Source organism: Cupressus sempervirens, chromosome 8 (assembly GCF_028749045.1).
Source record: "Cupressus sempervirens isolate cs-2001-9-10 chromosome 8, ASM2874904v1, whole genome shotgun sequence".
Lineage (NCBI taxonomy): Eukaryota > Viridiplantae > Streptophyta > Pinopsida > Cupressales > Cupressaceae > Cupressus > Cupressus sempervirens.
The window spans coordinates 680,205,441-680,222,503 of record NC_143125.1 but is presented as its reverse complement, the minus strand read 5'-3'; the positions used below and the strand labels follow the sequence as shown (position 1 = coordinate 680,222,503).

Here is a 17,063-nt window from a genome sequence, read left to right as displayed (position 1 = left end):
AAATCAGAATATCACTAAGAATGATTTTCTCGAGTCTTATAAGCATAGAATATGGGATTTTCTTGAAATTTTTAATCCATTTAATATTCAGAGCATCCCTAGACAAGAGAATAGAGATGTTGATAGACTTCTAGTAGTGGTTACATCTTATGATATCGCAAAGAACCTTGAAGCTAATAAGAAGAAACAAATTAAAGTGGTAGTTAGGTTTTCTATTCCTAACAAAAACATCAATTGACAAGTGTTTGAATCTGATGCACAAATTGCAAGTTTTTTGCAGAATGAGGTAAAATTCTCAAATAGAAACCAATCAAGGTTGCATGGATGGTATGGGGATTAGATCATCAATCTTAGTTCTAATAAGTTGCCTAAGGATCTCATTACTTTAGAGAGTGTCTTCAACCCTGATGACCAAGCAAGAAACAAAAGCATGAACCTGGCTACTAAAAAAGATGATTATACACCAGTTGTGATTGCTAATGGAAAGACTTTAAACATGGGGAAGGTATGTTCTAAAACTAAGCAAGAGAATTTCATTCATCTATGTCAAGAATTTAATGATGTATTTGCTTTGACATATGATGATTTAAAGGGTTTTCCCTAGTTTGTTTCAACATACTATTGATTTAATTGATAATGTCAAATCTATAAGGTAGAAACAGAGCCCAGTGAACCCTAAGATTGAACCATTAATGAGAAAAGATTTATCCAAGTTGATTGAGGCTAATATAATTTCCCTATCAAGCACTCATCATGGGTAGTGAACCTCATCCTTGTTAGGAAGAAGAATGGAGAAATTAGATTATGTGTGGATTTTAGGGACCTTAACCAAGCTTGCCTTAAAGATCATCATCCTCTCCCTTTCATGCAAAAAATATTGTTCAAGGTCAGTGGTTCAGAGAGATTCTCTTTCTTGGATGGATTCTTCGGTTATAACCAAGTGTTAGTCAAGGAGGCCGACAGATATAAGACTACATTCACAACAAAGTGGGGCACCCATGCTTATAGTAAAATGCCTTTTAAGCTAACAAATGCAGGTGCCACATTTCAAAAGGCAATGGAGATGGCCTTCAAGAACATGATTAAAAGGTTTGTGTTAGTTTACCTTGATGATATCATAGTGTACCCAAAGGATATAGTAGATCATTTTGGTCATCTCAGACAAGTGTTCATAAGATGTAGAGTTTGGAGTATCTTTGAATCCAAGCAAGTGTGTCTTTGCTACTAATCAAGGAAAATTGTTAGGACACATTGTATCTAAGGATGGTTTAGCCATTGATCCAGAAAGAACAAAGGTAATACTTGCTCTCTCCCTTCCTTGTCATAAGAAAAGTCTGCAAAGTTTTCTTGGTAGAATAAATTTTGTGAGGAGATCTATTCCTAATTTAGCTACCATGGTGAAACCTCTTATAGCCATGCTTAAGAAGAATATGGTCTTTTCATGGACCAAGGAAGGGAAGCAAGTTTTGAAGAGATCAAAGCAACCATAGCCTCAAACCCTACTCTCATCAATTCGAATTTTGAGAAGGGTTTCATTCTTTATATCTTAGGTGGTGAGTCAAGCATTTCTGCTATCTTGACTCAAACAAATGATAAGAATGAAGAGCAACCTATTGCCTTCTTTAGTGAAGGGATTAAGGAATATGAAGACAAATACAATTATGTAGAATAGAAAGCCCTTGCAGTCATAAGAGCTTTGAAGAAATTTAGACACCTTCTATCTCATAACAAGACCCACTTGTTGGTACCCCATGCCAGTGTAAAAGACTTCCTTTTGAGAAAAGATATTGGTGAGAAGAGAGTTGGATGGATCACTAAGGTAATGGAGTATGATGTGGACATTCAGATTACCAAGTTGGTAAAGGGAAAAAGATTGTGCAAACAAATGATCTCATCTCAAGAATCAGATGAAGAAGTTGTTATGGTATTGACAGAATAGCAAGAAGCAAGAAATGTTAATCCAATGAGTCTGATAGATGATATGAAGACCTCCTTAGCAGGAAATGGATATCCTCAAGGGTGGGTAAGGCAAAAAAGAGATAGTTCAGATTACAGTCAATCCCCTATGCTATATAGTTGATGGTACCCTATTTAGGAGAGGCTTCAATGGTTCCTTGTTGAGATTTATTTATATAGATCAAGTTGATAGAGTTATCAAGGAGCTTCATGATGGTCCTAATGGTGGCCACTTTTTGGCAAGGACAACTGCAATGAAGATTATGAGAGCTAGTTATTATTGGTCATCCTTATTCCATGATTGTCATAGTGATGTGAGAAAGTGTGAAAAATGTGCTTTCTTTTCTAGTAAGAAAAGACTTGCAACTCTTCCTCTTCATCCCATTCAAGTGGACCAACCTTTTGCTCAATGGGGATTGGATTTCATAGGCCCTATTAATCCACCTTCTAGTTCTGGTCACAAATGGATTGTAGCTACTGGATTACTTTACGAGATGGACAAAGGAAATTGCATTGAAGGACAACACTGAATCTTTAGTTGTTGAATTCCTTGATGGAATTGTAACCAAATTTGGTGCCCCTTCAACCATTATTTCAGATAATGAAAAATATTTTATAAGAGCTTAGATTTGTGCATGGATGGTTTATCATAATATCTACTTGAGCACATCCTCAAACTCCTATCCTTAGGGCAACGTATTGGCTGAGTCATCTAACAATAACCTAATCAAAATTATGAAGAGGACTATTGAGGATAACCAAAGGTGTTGGCATCAAACTTTGAGAACAACATTGTGGGCTAATATAATAACACCTAAGAGAACTATAGGACATTCTCCTTTTATGTTGATATATGGTAGAGAAGCCATACTTCCAATTTCATTGGAGTGTCTTGCTCTTGAGCTAGCTCATCAGTTGGAGCTAATTGAAATGTTATGTCTATAAGAAGGGCAGAACTGATGGATTTGGAAGAGAAAAGAAAGCAGGCCATATAGACCCTAGAAGCACATCAACAACAAGTAAAAAAGTCCTTTGATAGGAAGGCTAGGGTTAGAATCTTTAGGGAGGGTGATCTCGTATAAAAATGGGATGCAAATAGGGCTAAACCAAGGAGGAAATCAAAATTTGATACATTATGGAGTGGTCCCTATGTGGTTATCAGTTACAAGAAGGCCAATGCTTTTCAGTTAAGCAAACCTGATGGTGAAATTCTGCCTATTCTAGTTAATGGGATATATCTCAAACCCTATTGTTGAGAAAAAATGATGTTTCTTGTACATAGTAAGAGTACTTTGCTTCTCGTTTGTTCATGTTTTCCTAGAAGTGTCGAGCACATGTTTTGTTGCAAAGGTGGTTGTCCTGATTTTTGGAGTTACAGATGGTCATAGTTTTCAGTATTATGGTTTTTGGCAGGGCAGATTTTCATGATTTTTGACTCTATAGCCCAATGGATGCTTTAGGTCACTAGTTGTATACATAGCGGGCTTGCATCCCCTCTGAGTTGCGAGAATTGTTGACCAAAAATGCTTCCCACCAAAAAACTGATTTCAAGACCTAACCATACCCTAACATTCATATATTTAAAAATTCAAATATTAGGGCATGCAAGAATACTTTGGTTATACGTGTTATATCCTAAGTCCCAAGGTTAAGTCATGTCTTAATATATTGCAGGGCCACAACTTTTCATACTGTTAGATCTACCTAGATCTATGGTCGTCACCTTGTCACCTTATAAATTTACAAGGATCTTATGGAAGGTGACAAAGCAACAAATGAACACGTAGTATGGTGGACCCTCCTTCATTAGTTCTAATAAAGCACATCATATATCTTCCCAACCATCAATCTTCCTAGGATCAATAGTCCTCACTGTATCATTATAGAAAGTTGCAAGTATTTTAATTTATGTAACATAGTGAGAGGTTGGTGCATTGCATGTGGGTCCTATCTTTCTTGTGGGCCACAAGTGAGGTGGATAGATTGTCAGATGAGTTGGCCAAAGGCAACATTTCTATTGGTCAGATTTTGACACAAATTGGTGTATTTTCAAAGTCGTCAGATAGATTATGATCAAGTAGTTGTCATTTTATCACCAATGGAAGTTGCACGAAGGATACGTATAGTGACATGGCAAGGTCCCAACACGTGTTCCCAGTGGGTCTCATTTCTTTAGTCCTATTGTAAGGGTGAAAAGTCAAAGCTACGATGATACAACCATGTTCCCATGTTATGTTCATACGATATAGAGTAATCATAAGATCGTAGGTGTCAATGAAGAGTCTTTTAAAGACATGAGGAAAAAGGGGTTTGTCATAGCATCATAGTGATCATAAGATGTAAAGAGACTTCAAGGAGGGCTCGATGTTAAGACAAGTTGATGATTGTAAGATCGTAGGCCCTTGGGTTGACCATAATAAAGGTGTTTCACTCATCCAAGCTGGAAAAGAGAAGGGTCTTTGACCAATAAAATTGCACAAAAGGTACGGGATGAATGTTGAATATTATTGACCTACTAATATGTCTGACTTGGCATGCTAATAGCGAGGAAGAAATGACTCTTTAATGGTAGATTGGATCTTTCGACCGTTTGCAGATTGATTTTAGCATTTCCTATGAATAGTAAATGCAAAATGAGCATGCACTCATCATCTATTTATCCATCTACCTAGTTATGCATTAATGATCGTCACTTTTGTCTTCTCAGGGTCGTTCTTGTGGCAAAATATTGGATTTTCTTGCATCTGAGTCTATTCCAGGATCAAATTTTCTCAATCTTTATGGTTATTCCCTATAAATATTAATGATGGTGGTTGTGCTTTGGATTCCAATAGAAGTTTCTCAGTTATGCTTCAACTATAAGAAAGTTTTGTACCCTTTCAAGGGTGGTTGTTGTTGATCTTTCTCTGATTCTCTAGTATTGCCTTCTCTGTGTACTACCATAATTTCTCATGCCTCTGAGCTATTGTAATTCTTTTCCATATCTCTTTCAACCATTAACATACTGTGCAAGATTTCTTTGCCTCTAGTTAATGTCCTTGTCTATATTCTGTAACTTACATGATTGTATCTACTTTTGATATTTGAATGATATTAAGTGAAGTTTCTTCCTATAATATTCTTTTGTTGTCTGATCTACATGTGTTTGTTGCATTAAGTAAAGTCTAAATCTGTATTCTTTGATGTTATAACTGGTTAACTGTGCATTTATGGGCAGAGATAAGATCAAACACTCTATTTTGGTGCATCGCCTCCTTAGATTAGATTAGGTAGCTTGCTTCTATCCATTCCTTCTTCCTTTTCCTCTCCAAGAGTAGTTATGTGCATTCTGATAGAAAAGGAAGCCAACCTTCTCTAGAGACTCAACCTCATAGTTTAAGTCCCACAACTTGGAGGTTATTTCCATGTTTCACAAGGTTGTCCTTAGGTAAAAACTTTGGACAAGGGTGCAAACTTATGTGACAACATTTCCCATTGATAATACTAAACAACCCAATTTATACTGTGAGCTTGGTTAACACAATATGCCTTCTTCTTCTCGATCTACATTGAAATCTACTCCCTGATGAGAAGCTTGGTTGCAGTATTAACTGACCTTCTTGGATAGCTTAATTGGGATGTCAGTATTTGACAATATGCCTTGCCATAGGGTCAACAGTAAGATCACCACTAAATAACTTAAAGCATCATTTGTTGCTACAAGTAATTAACCAAACTAATCAAGCCATCCATTTATGGCTAATTTGAAATTGGATAAATCATATGCAAAAACACAATCCAAACAAAACGACATTTATTAATGTCTTAGAATCAAACAACGAATCCATAAATCATTACAAATAAATAAAATACCCAGACATCTGTCAAAATTGATTTAATTACATTACTACAAACTAAGTCATAGAGGAGGAGGACATGACTAGGAGAATCAAAAGCCATATTGATCTAGCTATTACCCGCATTCTAATTTGAGTTTGTTTGATGTGTCTTTTTGTTGTTTAATTTGAAACTATTTGCATGTATTCATTGTTCTTCCTTGTTTGGCTATTTTCTCTTCCCTTAGTGTTTCAAGTGAAGTTCAAGACTATAATAGTTGACTTGTTGTAACATTACACCCAATTTTCCTTATACCATAATATATGTGTTTTGCCAAGTTATATATGAGGTCTAAGCTATACTATCAATGAGGTTTTATGTATTATTTTGTGCTATGTATATGAGGTTCCAAGTTATACTATCAATGGGTTTTTAATATTTTTTCACACCATTTATATGGAGCTTTAAGCTATATTTTCAATAGGATTTTAAGTTACTCTTTGCACTTGTCTCCAACTTATCCATACTACCTTTTCCATGCCTTTTCATTTATATTGTAAATGTTTCTCAAGTGTTGTAACTATTTTGTGTCCATATCAACATCAATCTACTCTATCATCTAGGAAAACCAATTACATACCTATAAAAATCCTTTTCATCATTTGTCTATGCCTATAGTTGTCTACATGTTTAAATTTGGTGTGTCCAAATCAACATACAAATTCTCTATCACATGCGAAAACTTGTTGCATACCTTAAAAAGTCCATTTTTCCATATGTAAACCCATTAATAATATCCCTTAAAACTCTATTACTAATATAGCAATTCTTTAAACATTAATGACAAGAGAACTCCGAAGACACAAACCGAGTAGAACAATACATGGCAATTTAAACACTTAAACAAGATTTACAATATTAAACTAGTAGTTATGGAAGAAAGTTATTTTTTATTTATTTTTGAAACACAATGAAGAAATTATACATAGATGACTGAAATGATTTAAGTATTTTACTTAGAAACCCCAATTTGTTTACATCAATTCTTGAACATAATATGTGATTCTTGTAGTTTTAGTGTGTTTATTAACATATATTTGTATTCTATTTATAAAATCCATGGTCAAAACAAGAGAACTGGTAAAAAAAAGTCAACAAGTTTAAGAACCTTCAAGAAAATATTAGAATGCACAAAAAAAAAAAATACAACACAAATAAAATAAAAAGTTACACAAATACCTCAATAAGAGCCATATTGAACTAATCAAATGGAGCATGTAGCATACACCAACGCTTCTTGTTACCCATGAAAACTTGTAAAGAATAAATGGTAGAATTCATGCCTAAAACCAATCAAACACAACTAGAAATGCCAAACAAATAATAGTTGTAGTTACCTTAATTGGCAGCTAAAAGACGATGATGTTGGTTACCTTAATCGACAATCAAAAGATAATGACATCAAGAATGGGGGCATGACAAACAAGCATCTCTAAAGACATGAGCTCTACATGTTAATGAGCATCTTTAGGTGCAAAGGGAAATTTTTCTTCCTAAGGCAACCCACTTCTAGTTACTAGACAGATAAATAATCTAGAACATGCATGAAAGAAATGACATAAAGTGGATACAACCTACAATGAAATGAAACATTAAGTTGTTATTGTGTTGGATATCGGGAAGTAAACAATGTAGTGACATATCATGGGATATAGGGACATGAAATTAATTAATCTTGTCCTAGACATATGGTGGAATAGTGCTTCAAATCCATGTGGACATTCTAACCTAGAAACCTATCTTGACACACTATTATCACCGGTCAATGTGCACCATGATTAGTCAATCCAAATATAGGCCCATTTATTGACACCTTGGACTAATTGCACCATGACACATGACAAATTCAGTCCAGGATGGACAAAGAAGATTTAAAGGTGTACAACTAGTTTGGCTATGTGACAAGTCCAAGGTGGATAAAGAAGATTCAACATGGAATTGCTACATATTTTTGTCATTTTCTATCCAAGGATCAAAATGTACATTGAATCCACTTATATATTCATGTTTTTCTCTTTCATTACCTTTTTTTATTTTTTATTTTTTTAATAAACAATATCCACATTTTCATTAACTTAAATTAGTATACATTATTCACAAATAAAAGGGGATATAGGATCGCCCTTAGGAGTCAAATGTGCACAACTTAGAGACCAAAAACACATAGGAAGAACCTAGAATAGGAAACATAGACAAAGCCTCGAGAGCATAAAAAACAAATAGAAGTCATTGTGCAACTAGAGTAGCAACAAATGGTGTTGATCACAGATCTTTGTCATCCTTACAACCCCATACAATAATAGGATCTGGGATGACATCTGGGAGGTACCACCCTTCTCTTGATTTAGTATTATCTGTGTGCTTATCCTCATAGAAAGGTAAGATTTCCATAGCCAAGCATGGGAGCTATTTGGATGAACTAGGTTGTCCATTATCACTAGTAAAAGTCGGCCAACAACTATCACCACTAGTGGGTGGGTTTGTGCCCTTTGAACCCCATCGAGAGGATAATCCTTAGTATGGAAAAGTGTTTCAAGTTAAAACCACATTTGCCACTAGAGTGATAATAGGGAGCTTGAGAATACCAAGTATGTGAGCAATGAGATGAAGAGTCATGACTACGACCATTGTAGCGAGAGAGATATTGTTGATGTGAGATAGAGAATGGTCATGGGAGGTAGAGGTATCAAGAGGCACTATGACATTTACACGTGGAACCTTTTCCCAACGCTCTAAAAATTGTTGAAGGTGGGCCATCTTTAGAGAGACCTTGTCAACTTGCACTTGAATTTGGAGAATCATATAATTAGATATACATGCTTTGAAGTAAAAAAGTGTGAATATGAATAGAGTTGCAACCAAAAAAAAGCAACATTTATATATTTTCACAAACAAACATCTATTGATTTGGTCGAACTGGATGGTATTAGGCTTACATATCTTTGTGAGACTGGAGATTGACAATGGCTTTGGTAAAATAGTGCCTAAGTGTACAAATGTCGTGTTTATGAAAATGCAAGGCACATACCCCAAGTAACCAAGCCAAGGGTAGTCCTCAAACATAAATGAGCATAGTCCTTGAACCTAGTGAAGACCAGTAGGAATAAAATCTTTTAGCATAGTTGTGGGCTAATTAAGTCAAACTGAATAATTAACCTTGATTTGCATTCTCTTGAGAATTGATAAATGTGCAATAAATATCCAAAAATTAAAAGAGAAGGTATAAGCCTCATAGCTTTGAGAACACTCATGAATGATTTTGATGTCACACATAGTAGAATCATCCAATGCAAAATGTAAATACTTGTAGTTTATTAAATGTCTCAAACTTTGTATAGTTGTAAAAATACTTGAGGTTGAATATAAGCCCCTCAAGTTCAAATCCAAGCCTTCTAGAATTGATATTATGCATTGAATTTCTCTATAACCTAGGAAAATGCTTTGGTATGGTGTAGACTTATAAAACATGTTCACTCTAATCTTTGATATTGGACCCATTCAAAACTGGACAATAAAAAATAACTTAAAGTTGTTGTATTCTCACATGAAGTTCCCCTACATAAACCTCTTTTGGGTTGACTTAATATCTTAGAGTCAAGATTTGAGAATACGTTTATGAAGCATTTAGATGACATATATGGAGATATGCTTTTTTTCTAGATTAGAAATCAAAGTGCGCTCTAATAATTAGTCCTTGTAATCTCACGTGAGTTGGTTGTACATTAAATTGACTTAAAAAAATACATAGATAATAAATCACAGAAAGGTATACCAAACCAAATCTCGCTGGCCAATAAAATAGACAAAAACTTAAAAATTTTGAATTTCAAAATTGTTCATTTGACATTCAAGATTAATCCACAATACAAATATATCAATCTCCAAATCAAAAGACATGGACAAATCAAATCAGATATATTAAAAAGTTATAAATTAAAATTAATTTAACAATAAAAAAATAAAAAACACCACTTACTCTTTTAAATATACAAATTTCAAAGAGAAACAAAATTATTCAATATGCAAAGGAAATGTTCCAAACGATGAATTCCAAATGGTTTTGACATAGCCACAGCACTATTTTTTATTCGACGAAAATTTTACATAGGCTAGAGTTTGTTCATATCACTGCTCTTAGGCTAGAGTTTGTTCATATCACTGAGCAGTTTTGTCTCCTCTTTCAGAATGCGATTATTACGAGGAAAATCTGGAGCATATGGTTCCTTTTAGCTCCTTACTCCATTTCAGAGCTTTTACCACATAATTAAACCAAAACTTGTATCGTTCAGTTTCTTTGAAACTTGACAGGCAATGCAATTGAATACTAATGCATTGTACGCTACAGCATCCATGAATAAAAACTTACCCGGCTCAAAATCAATTTTCCTAGTTCTTCTATGTAATCCAAATACTTCGACTATTATCTTGTATTTCTATGGCGATGACCATTGATGCTATTACGCCTAACCTTGAAGGATTGGCATCACAGGTGCTGTTTGAGGAAGTCAAGAACAAGCTTATTCACCTCCTCAGGGGATTGCTCTTGAACAAAATGGCTCCCTTCTGGTAAATACTTGATCTCCAGATGGGGCACTTCAGCTTTCAGGATATCACTGTTAATATAATACGCCATTCCTGGAAATTTGATGACATAATCTTTGATGCCCATGAGAAGAAGTGTTGGAACTTTGATGGTATAATCTGCTAACTCCGCCAGTTTACCCCAATTGCTATCAATTACCATCCAAAGTGTCGACCATGTAAGCTGTATGATAAATATCCTTAACTGAATGATTCAAAGACAAAACAAAAGGAAACTGTTTCTAAGGTTTACCTCATGAAAGAAATGTAAGGAACTTGCATTGGGAAAGCAAAGCCTGATTTCTCATAGAGGCTTGAGTATGTTTCCAGGTCATCCTCACTAAACCAAGATGGCAGTGGAGCTGCAGGATCATAAAGGTCCATTATCTCTTTACCCTCCTCTGCCACTGGAAGCTCAGTTCCAAAGAAAAGGGTATAAATGTTCCTCACCACTGCTTTTACATCAAAACGCCCAAAATCTGCCAAGGCTCTTCCCGGTTGCTAATGTAGAACCAAAAGGAAAACGCATCAGCAAACAAGACAATTCAAGGGCTGAGATTAAGTTGCAGAAACAGGGGATGTGAAAGAGACCTTCCAATGTCTAATATAAAACCCTTCTGGAAACAAATCCAGCTTAAGAGTTTCTTGGCCCGGTCTCAAATAAGGTATACCCATTGTTACAATGGCCTTCACTCGCTCAGGGTACAAAAGATACAGATAATATGCAATCGGTGCTCCAAAATCCTTGCCCACCACAAATGCCTATAAAACTCAGAGAAGAAGATATTTTGGGATATGAGTTGGGGTTATTAGGTTTTCAAGGATCCATAAATTCATCGAACAGAATTCTGGGTACTTACCGTATGAATGAATAGAGTTGTGGGTACTTACTTTTTCAATGCCCAATGCATCAAGAAGGCCGGCCATGTCCTCCGTAAGATCTGCATAGTTGCCTTTCTCTATCTCAGCAGGCTGATCAGAGAGTCCATAACCTCTAAAATCAGGGGCAATTGCGCGAAACCCTGCATCTGCTAAGGCAATCATCTGATGACGCCACGAATACCAAACCTCAGGAAATCCATGAAGCAGCAGCACAGCTGGACCTGCAATCAAATCTCATTAGGGCAGGTCCATACATTGTCGGAACATTGCGTCCAAGGAAACCCTGAACAGAGAGAGAGAGAGTAAAATACCTGATCCAATCTCAGCAACATGTAATTTCAGCTCGCCAACATCAACATGCTTGTGTTGGATCTTCTCCATGAATATGAGCACTCGATTACGAAAACAAATTAAATGTTCAGAGACCAAGAACAGCTGCTGTTGGTGGAGGGTTCCGGAGGTTCAGTGGTAATCATTAAAATGCGTGGTGTCCGTATTAACATTATCTAGTCACATGTTTTTACTCTTGATTGCATTTTATTCCTTCTATGAAAAGGTACGTTTACGTGGCACCGTCGGAAAAGAAACCAAAAAGGTCACGTTTAGTCCATGTTAGTCAATACGCAGAATGGTAGAATATGTATCGGACGTTTAAGTTCTGTTTTGTTTTTGGTTTTTGGTTTTTCCGTGTTCTTTTAATTAATAGTAAAGTGTTTGGCATGTGGAGTAGATAGTATAATAGATATTTAATTGAAGATATAGTCTAAGTGTAATTCTTATAGAAGTAAAATGTTTGGTATATGGAGTATGAAAGATTTCAATCAGTTCATCTACTCTTGTAGTCTATAATTGTGGTTTGTTCAACTAATTTGGTAATAGGTTTTTTCCAACTTTTTTACAGATTCACAAAATATTTACGGGGAATTAATCTTTAAGAGTATTATTGTAATTAGATATAAGGTAAATTTCTGATTCAAATATGTAATTATATTTTTGTTTATGTTGGGTCATGTGAGTATTCTTAAAAAGATAAAGATCTTCTTTATAACTTTGTATGGAATATTGTAGGTTGGTACTCATTTCAAGAATCCTAAAAAAACTAACATAAATGATTAAAATTTTAGGTCCCTAGCATTTAGAGTAGGTTGTTATATTATGCATGTGTTACAAAGGCAATGCTAGTGTCCATCATAGGCAAGGGCATTGTTTGTGATGCACTTATAAATGCTTGCAAGTAATAAAACTTTAGAGCTCCAAATTAGGAAGGGGCTATGGCTAATGTGTCCTTGCTTTGTCACTTTATAAGAACTCTCGTGTTATTTAAAACTCCTTAACGATGACCCTTGTAATTTAAGAATTCAAACTTCTATTGCTACTATAGAAGCCTAGTTGCAAAAAATTGAGAATTATAAAGGGCAAGGGGCTAAGGTCAGATCTAGACTCCACTAGATTAAGGAAGGAAATAGAGGTACCAATTTTTTTTTACTCATCTCAATTGTAAGCATAAAAAGAAAAGAATCAAAGTGATAAGAGATGAATCTAAAATCTTGCATTCCAACATTTTTTATATAGGTAATGCTTTTAAGGGATTCTATGAAAACCTTTTCAAAGATGAGCAATGGTAAGATATTCGACAAACTTTTGAAGATATTGTCAAAACTCATATTCTTAACAAAATAGATTTTCCTTATAGTCAATTGATGAGTCCATTTTGTGGCTCATTAGGTTATATGTTTCTAGTTGTTAGTTTAGGGGTTTCCACTGTTACATTTCTTTAAAAACTCTTTTTTAGACATTATATGTATAAAAACCTCATACTTAGTCTATATTAGTCATATTTCAATATGATCTTATGATAGGCATAGGAAAGACTGAAAGAGGGGTGCATATGCTTAGGATCAGTTATCTCTATAATATATGCTTTTGTGGATAAGTTAGAATGTTCAAAACCTCCTACAACTAAATGGATTTGTGATTGCAAGAATGAGTTAGTTCATTAAATTCTTTTATACAATGATGACATAATTATATGTTGTGAATATGATATGTGTTGCTAACCTTTTGCAGGAATAAGTCACCAAATCAAGGGAGTGCCAGCAAAGAAGAATATTCACTAGTCTAACAATTGTTGCAAGAAGTGGACAGTCAACTATTATAAAGGCATTTATACTCAAATGAGCAAGTCAAACCAAGAGTCATCCACCTGAGCGCAAACCCAAAAGCATGAGATTCTATATTTATGGTTGTATAGTTAGTAGGAAGACTTACTCCTTGAAAACAAGAAAAAATCCCATTGTGTTTTTTACTATGGGAAAAATAGGCTTTGAAGTGAGTTGAAACCCTTTAAAAAAGGAGATAAAAACCCCCACAACTAAGCCCAATGGTGCCATTAAATAAGAGCTTTAAGCCAAACAACCCAAACCAAACCAACAAAAAGTGCAAAGGGACACACTACCCTAAGCCAAAAATGTTTGAATGGGTTTTATAAACATGAACCCACTACCTTCCAGCCAAAAGGAAAAGCTAATATTTTCCTTTACTTTCATTCTTCTAGGAATGAAGAGTCATGTCAAGTTGAGGAGGTGGCTTTTAAGAATGTTTTCAAATTACTAGGATCCAACCTTCGTCCACCAAATCAACCTTATTATGTCATCCCCAAGAAACCAAAATAGAGACTCCATTTATAACAGGACTAGACTGAACCAACTCATCAACAACCATAGATCTAGGGGAATAAATCTAGGTCGGACCAGCACCATTTGCTAGAGAAAACATCTCATATTGTTATAATCAATTAGAACTCTACTATATTTTTATATGGTTGAAAAGAACACCAATCTAGGAAGTTAGTTGAGATGTTTTATTATAAATAAATTGCCTTCCAAACTTTTGATAGTTAGTTTTTCTATAAGAATTCATATTGTAATCTCAGGCATTATTATTCAATAAAGTTTTGTGTTTTAGCATGTAGGTAGTTTCTCAAGCATGAATAAAATTAAGATTTTAGTTTCCATTAGTTTATCTCAATTATTTTCTCAATTCACTCATTCAAGGGGGTCACTTGGTGAGTGAATACTTCTATTAGTTTCACTTTCCTATTATCTTAGGAATCATTTAATACTCTGATATTCCTATAGCCACTAGGTAACAAAACCTGTGGTTGTTCCTGTAGCAAAGGTGGACAGAGCATAATCTTGTATAATTATTGAATTGTTATCAGTAGTATAGATGTCTCCATTTCCTAGCCTCTCATTAGGATTGAATTTCTAGTGTTTAATTTCAAGCATTTCATTAATAGAATAGTGATGACAATTGTCATGGCTTAAAGCATAGACTTTGTTGCACCATTTCAAGTTCAACATCCCTGGTCTAATGATACAAATGAGCTAAAAGGAGTCAATTGGTAACTATTTTTTGGATGTCCAATAGATAAGTAAGGGGTTGTTTACTCTAGTTCCCAACTTGATTAATTTAGCAAGCAACAATATCATGATAGAATCTTAACATTGGAATATTTAGAAAATGCTCTTTCCTCTGTGGCCCCATATAAAAGTCCTAGTAGTGCTGGCCTTCTTATGAAATTTTATCAAGCTATGTGTCAACATATCAAGGATGTTTTTTACTATTTGTACTTGGAGGCTTTCAAAAATGGATCATTGGGTTCGATTATTAATGGTGGCATCACAAAATTTTTTCCTAAAAGGAAACATGACGATTCTATTTATGGATGATGTCCTAACTGGATACTTCTTATAAGATAACAACAAAATCCTTGGTCATTAGGATCAAACCAATGGTTCAAGGAATTGTGTAGGATGAACAAACTAGTTTTATTATTGGCAGATTTATTCTTGATGATCTCATGTTAGGATAAGAGACTTGTGAATGGGCTCAATAAATAGCTTAAAATGTCATTTTGATCAAGATTGATTTTGATAAATCTTAAGACAAAATCCAATGGAAGTTCATTCTTAAAATTCCTTGAATGGCTTGGTTTTGGACCTAAACTTTGAGCTCACATCGACATGCTTTTTTAAGATGTCAATGCTCGGTTTATTATTAATAATACTATGACAAGTCCATTTCCTCTACAAATATCTGTTTGGAAAATATGTCCTTTAGTTCTCTATTCATATGTTCTTACAACTGATGTGTTGGGGTATTTGATTCGAAGTTCTAACACTTGAAGTTGATCTTAGGAATATCTATTCCCAAAAATCATTTTGCTACTAAAATTCCCCCTATGCTAATGATAGTCTATTACTTTTACAAAATTATGAATAAATTATTTCTAATGTGATGGACATTCTAGAGTTATTTTGTGTTGTATCAGGTTCTTAAATTCCACATCATAAAATGGAATTTTTGATGGTTTATCATGGCCTTATTACTTATTGGACTGCATGAGATTGGAAGCAAACTAAACATGGGTAAATTATGAGATATATCACTATACCATTTGGCATTGGGGTGTCACTTTCAAACATGTGGAATTGGTGTCTTAACATAGTGGGGAGTAACAAAATTATTTGGGGAAATAAAATTCTATCCTTGGACAAAAAAATCTAAGTTGTCAATAAAATTTTCCTTGCTACTCATGTTTACTATTCTTCATGTTGGGTGTCTTGGGTATGGTGATGTAATTAAACATAATTTGTGTGGTCTAAATTGGACAATAATATATGACATATGTCTACATCATGAACTTAGTGTATCCAACCTAAAATAAAAAGTGGTTTGGGGCTTATTGACCCAATAGCACAAGGTTTTTGTTTAGAGTTGTCCATGGGGATGAACCATGGAAGACTTTATAGAGAACCAAATCAATAGTGTCACTATTAAAGGTAAATAACAACATATGGGATAATAGAAACATACTTACACACTCTTAAATATTGGAAAGATAATTCACTTTAGGGTTGATTTAGTTTTTCCACATTGTGTGTTTAAGGAAATAAAACACATACTTTGTCAAGATTAACCCATTGCTTCATGCCTTCCTAGACAGTTTTTTATTCCCTCTTTACAAATCAATTTTATAATGTTAGGAATATTTGGGATTTCTGTACTATGACCTAGTTGACATTGCATTACGTTAAAAAATAGTTCAACCTAAGCAATTACAAAAAGTATTTTATATTTTTATTTAGTTTTTAGTATATTCAATTGACAATGAATTTATGTACCCCTATTCATTGTAACTTTTATTAAGATTGGTTATGGATGGTGTCATGTCCTCCCCCCTCCCACTAGAGGGAGATCTTGCACTATATTGATGTTAGAATTAGAATTCAAATACAATATGATATTGAAAATATTTGATGTAGTACAACCTCTTACTTGTCAAAGTATGCAAATAACCCAATCATAGTCCTTCAAAGCTATGACATTAAACCTAGTTACTCAAGGGCCTTCAATTTATAGAAATTAGTGTCATCAATAGAATTCATAACACAATGTTAGTGAGAAAGTTATCATTCAAGAAAATACATATACCAAAGACCTAGGTTCTTATAGACAATTGTGGGTTGTCAATTCTCTTGTTTGTGTGAACCTAAGTCTACAACCACAACCTAAAGATATAATAGAGTCATGTTTGTGTCTGTATATTTATTACTTTTGAAAAGAATTCAATAGTATGAAAAAATATCTCTAAAATTTGACCAATTGACAAAAAGTTAAACTGGCTTATCAAATTAGTAGTTGCACCTAAAGGAGGTGCAAGCTATGCAGCAATAGGTGTTTTATTGAAAAACATAAATGAGTCT

General features: G+C 34.4%; 1 protein-coding gene and 1 long non-coding RNA gene across 3 annotated transcripts; one reads left to right on the top strand and one right to left on the bottom strand.

The window, feature by feature from the left end:
* Positions 1-9,754: 9,754 nt before the first annotated feature.
* On the top strand, positions 9,755-10,209 carry LOC149544275 (uncharacterized). Its single transcript, XR_016355763.1, has 2 exons — positions 9,755-9,940; positions 9,971-10,209. It is a non-coding gene; the product is annotated as an uncharacterized LOC149544275 (long non-coding RNA).
* On the bottom strand, positions 9,879-11,824 carry LOC149544274 (epoxide hydrolase 2-like). Of its 2 annotated transcripts, none has more exons than XM_089798760.1 (5): positions 11,607-11,824; positions 11,305-11,516; positions 11,005-11,175; positions 10,667-10,914; positions 9,879-10,562 (listed from the first exon to the last, which is right to left on the bottom strand). In XM_089798760.1, exons 1-5 carry the CDS (start codon positions 11,674-11,676, stop codon positions 10,316-10,318), a joined length of 948 nt encoding a protein of 315 aa, XP_089654886.1. In that variant the 5' UTR covers positions 11,677-11,824; the 3' UTR covers positions 9,879-10,315. The 2 variants fall into 2 exon arrangements, with proteins under 2 accessions (XP_089654886.1, XP_089654887.1); XM_089798761.1 differs by having other exon boundaries at positions 11,005-11,157; positions 11,607-11,810.
* Between the last annotated feature and the right edge of the window lie 5,239 nt (positions 11,825-17,063).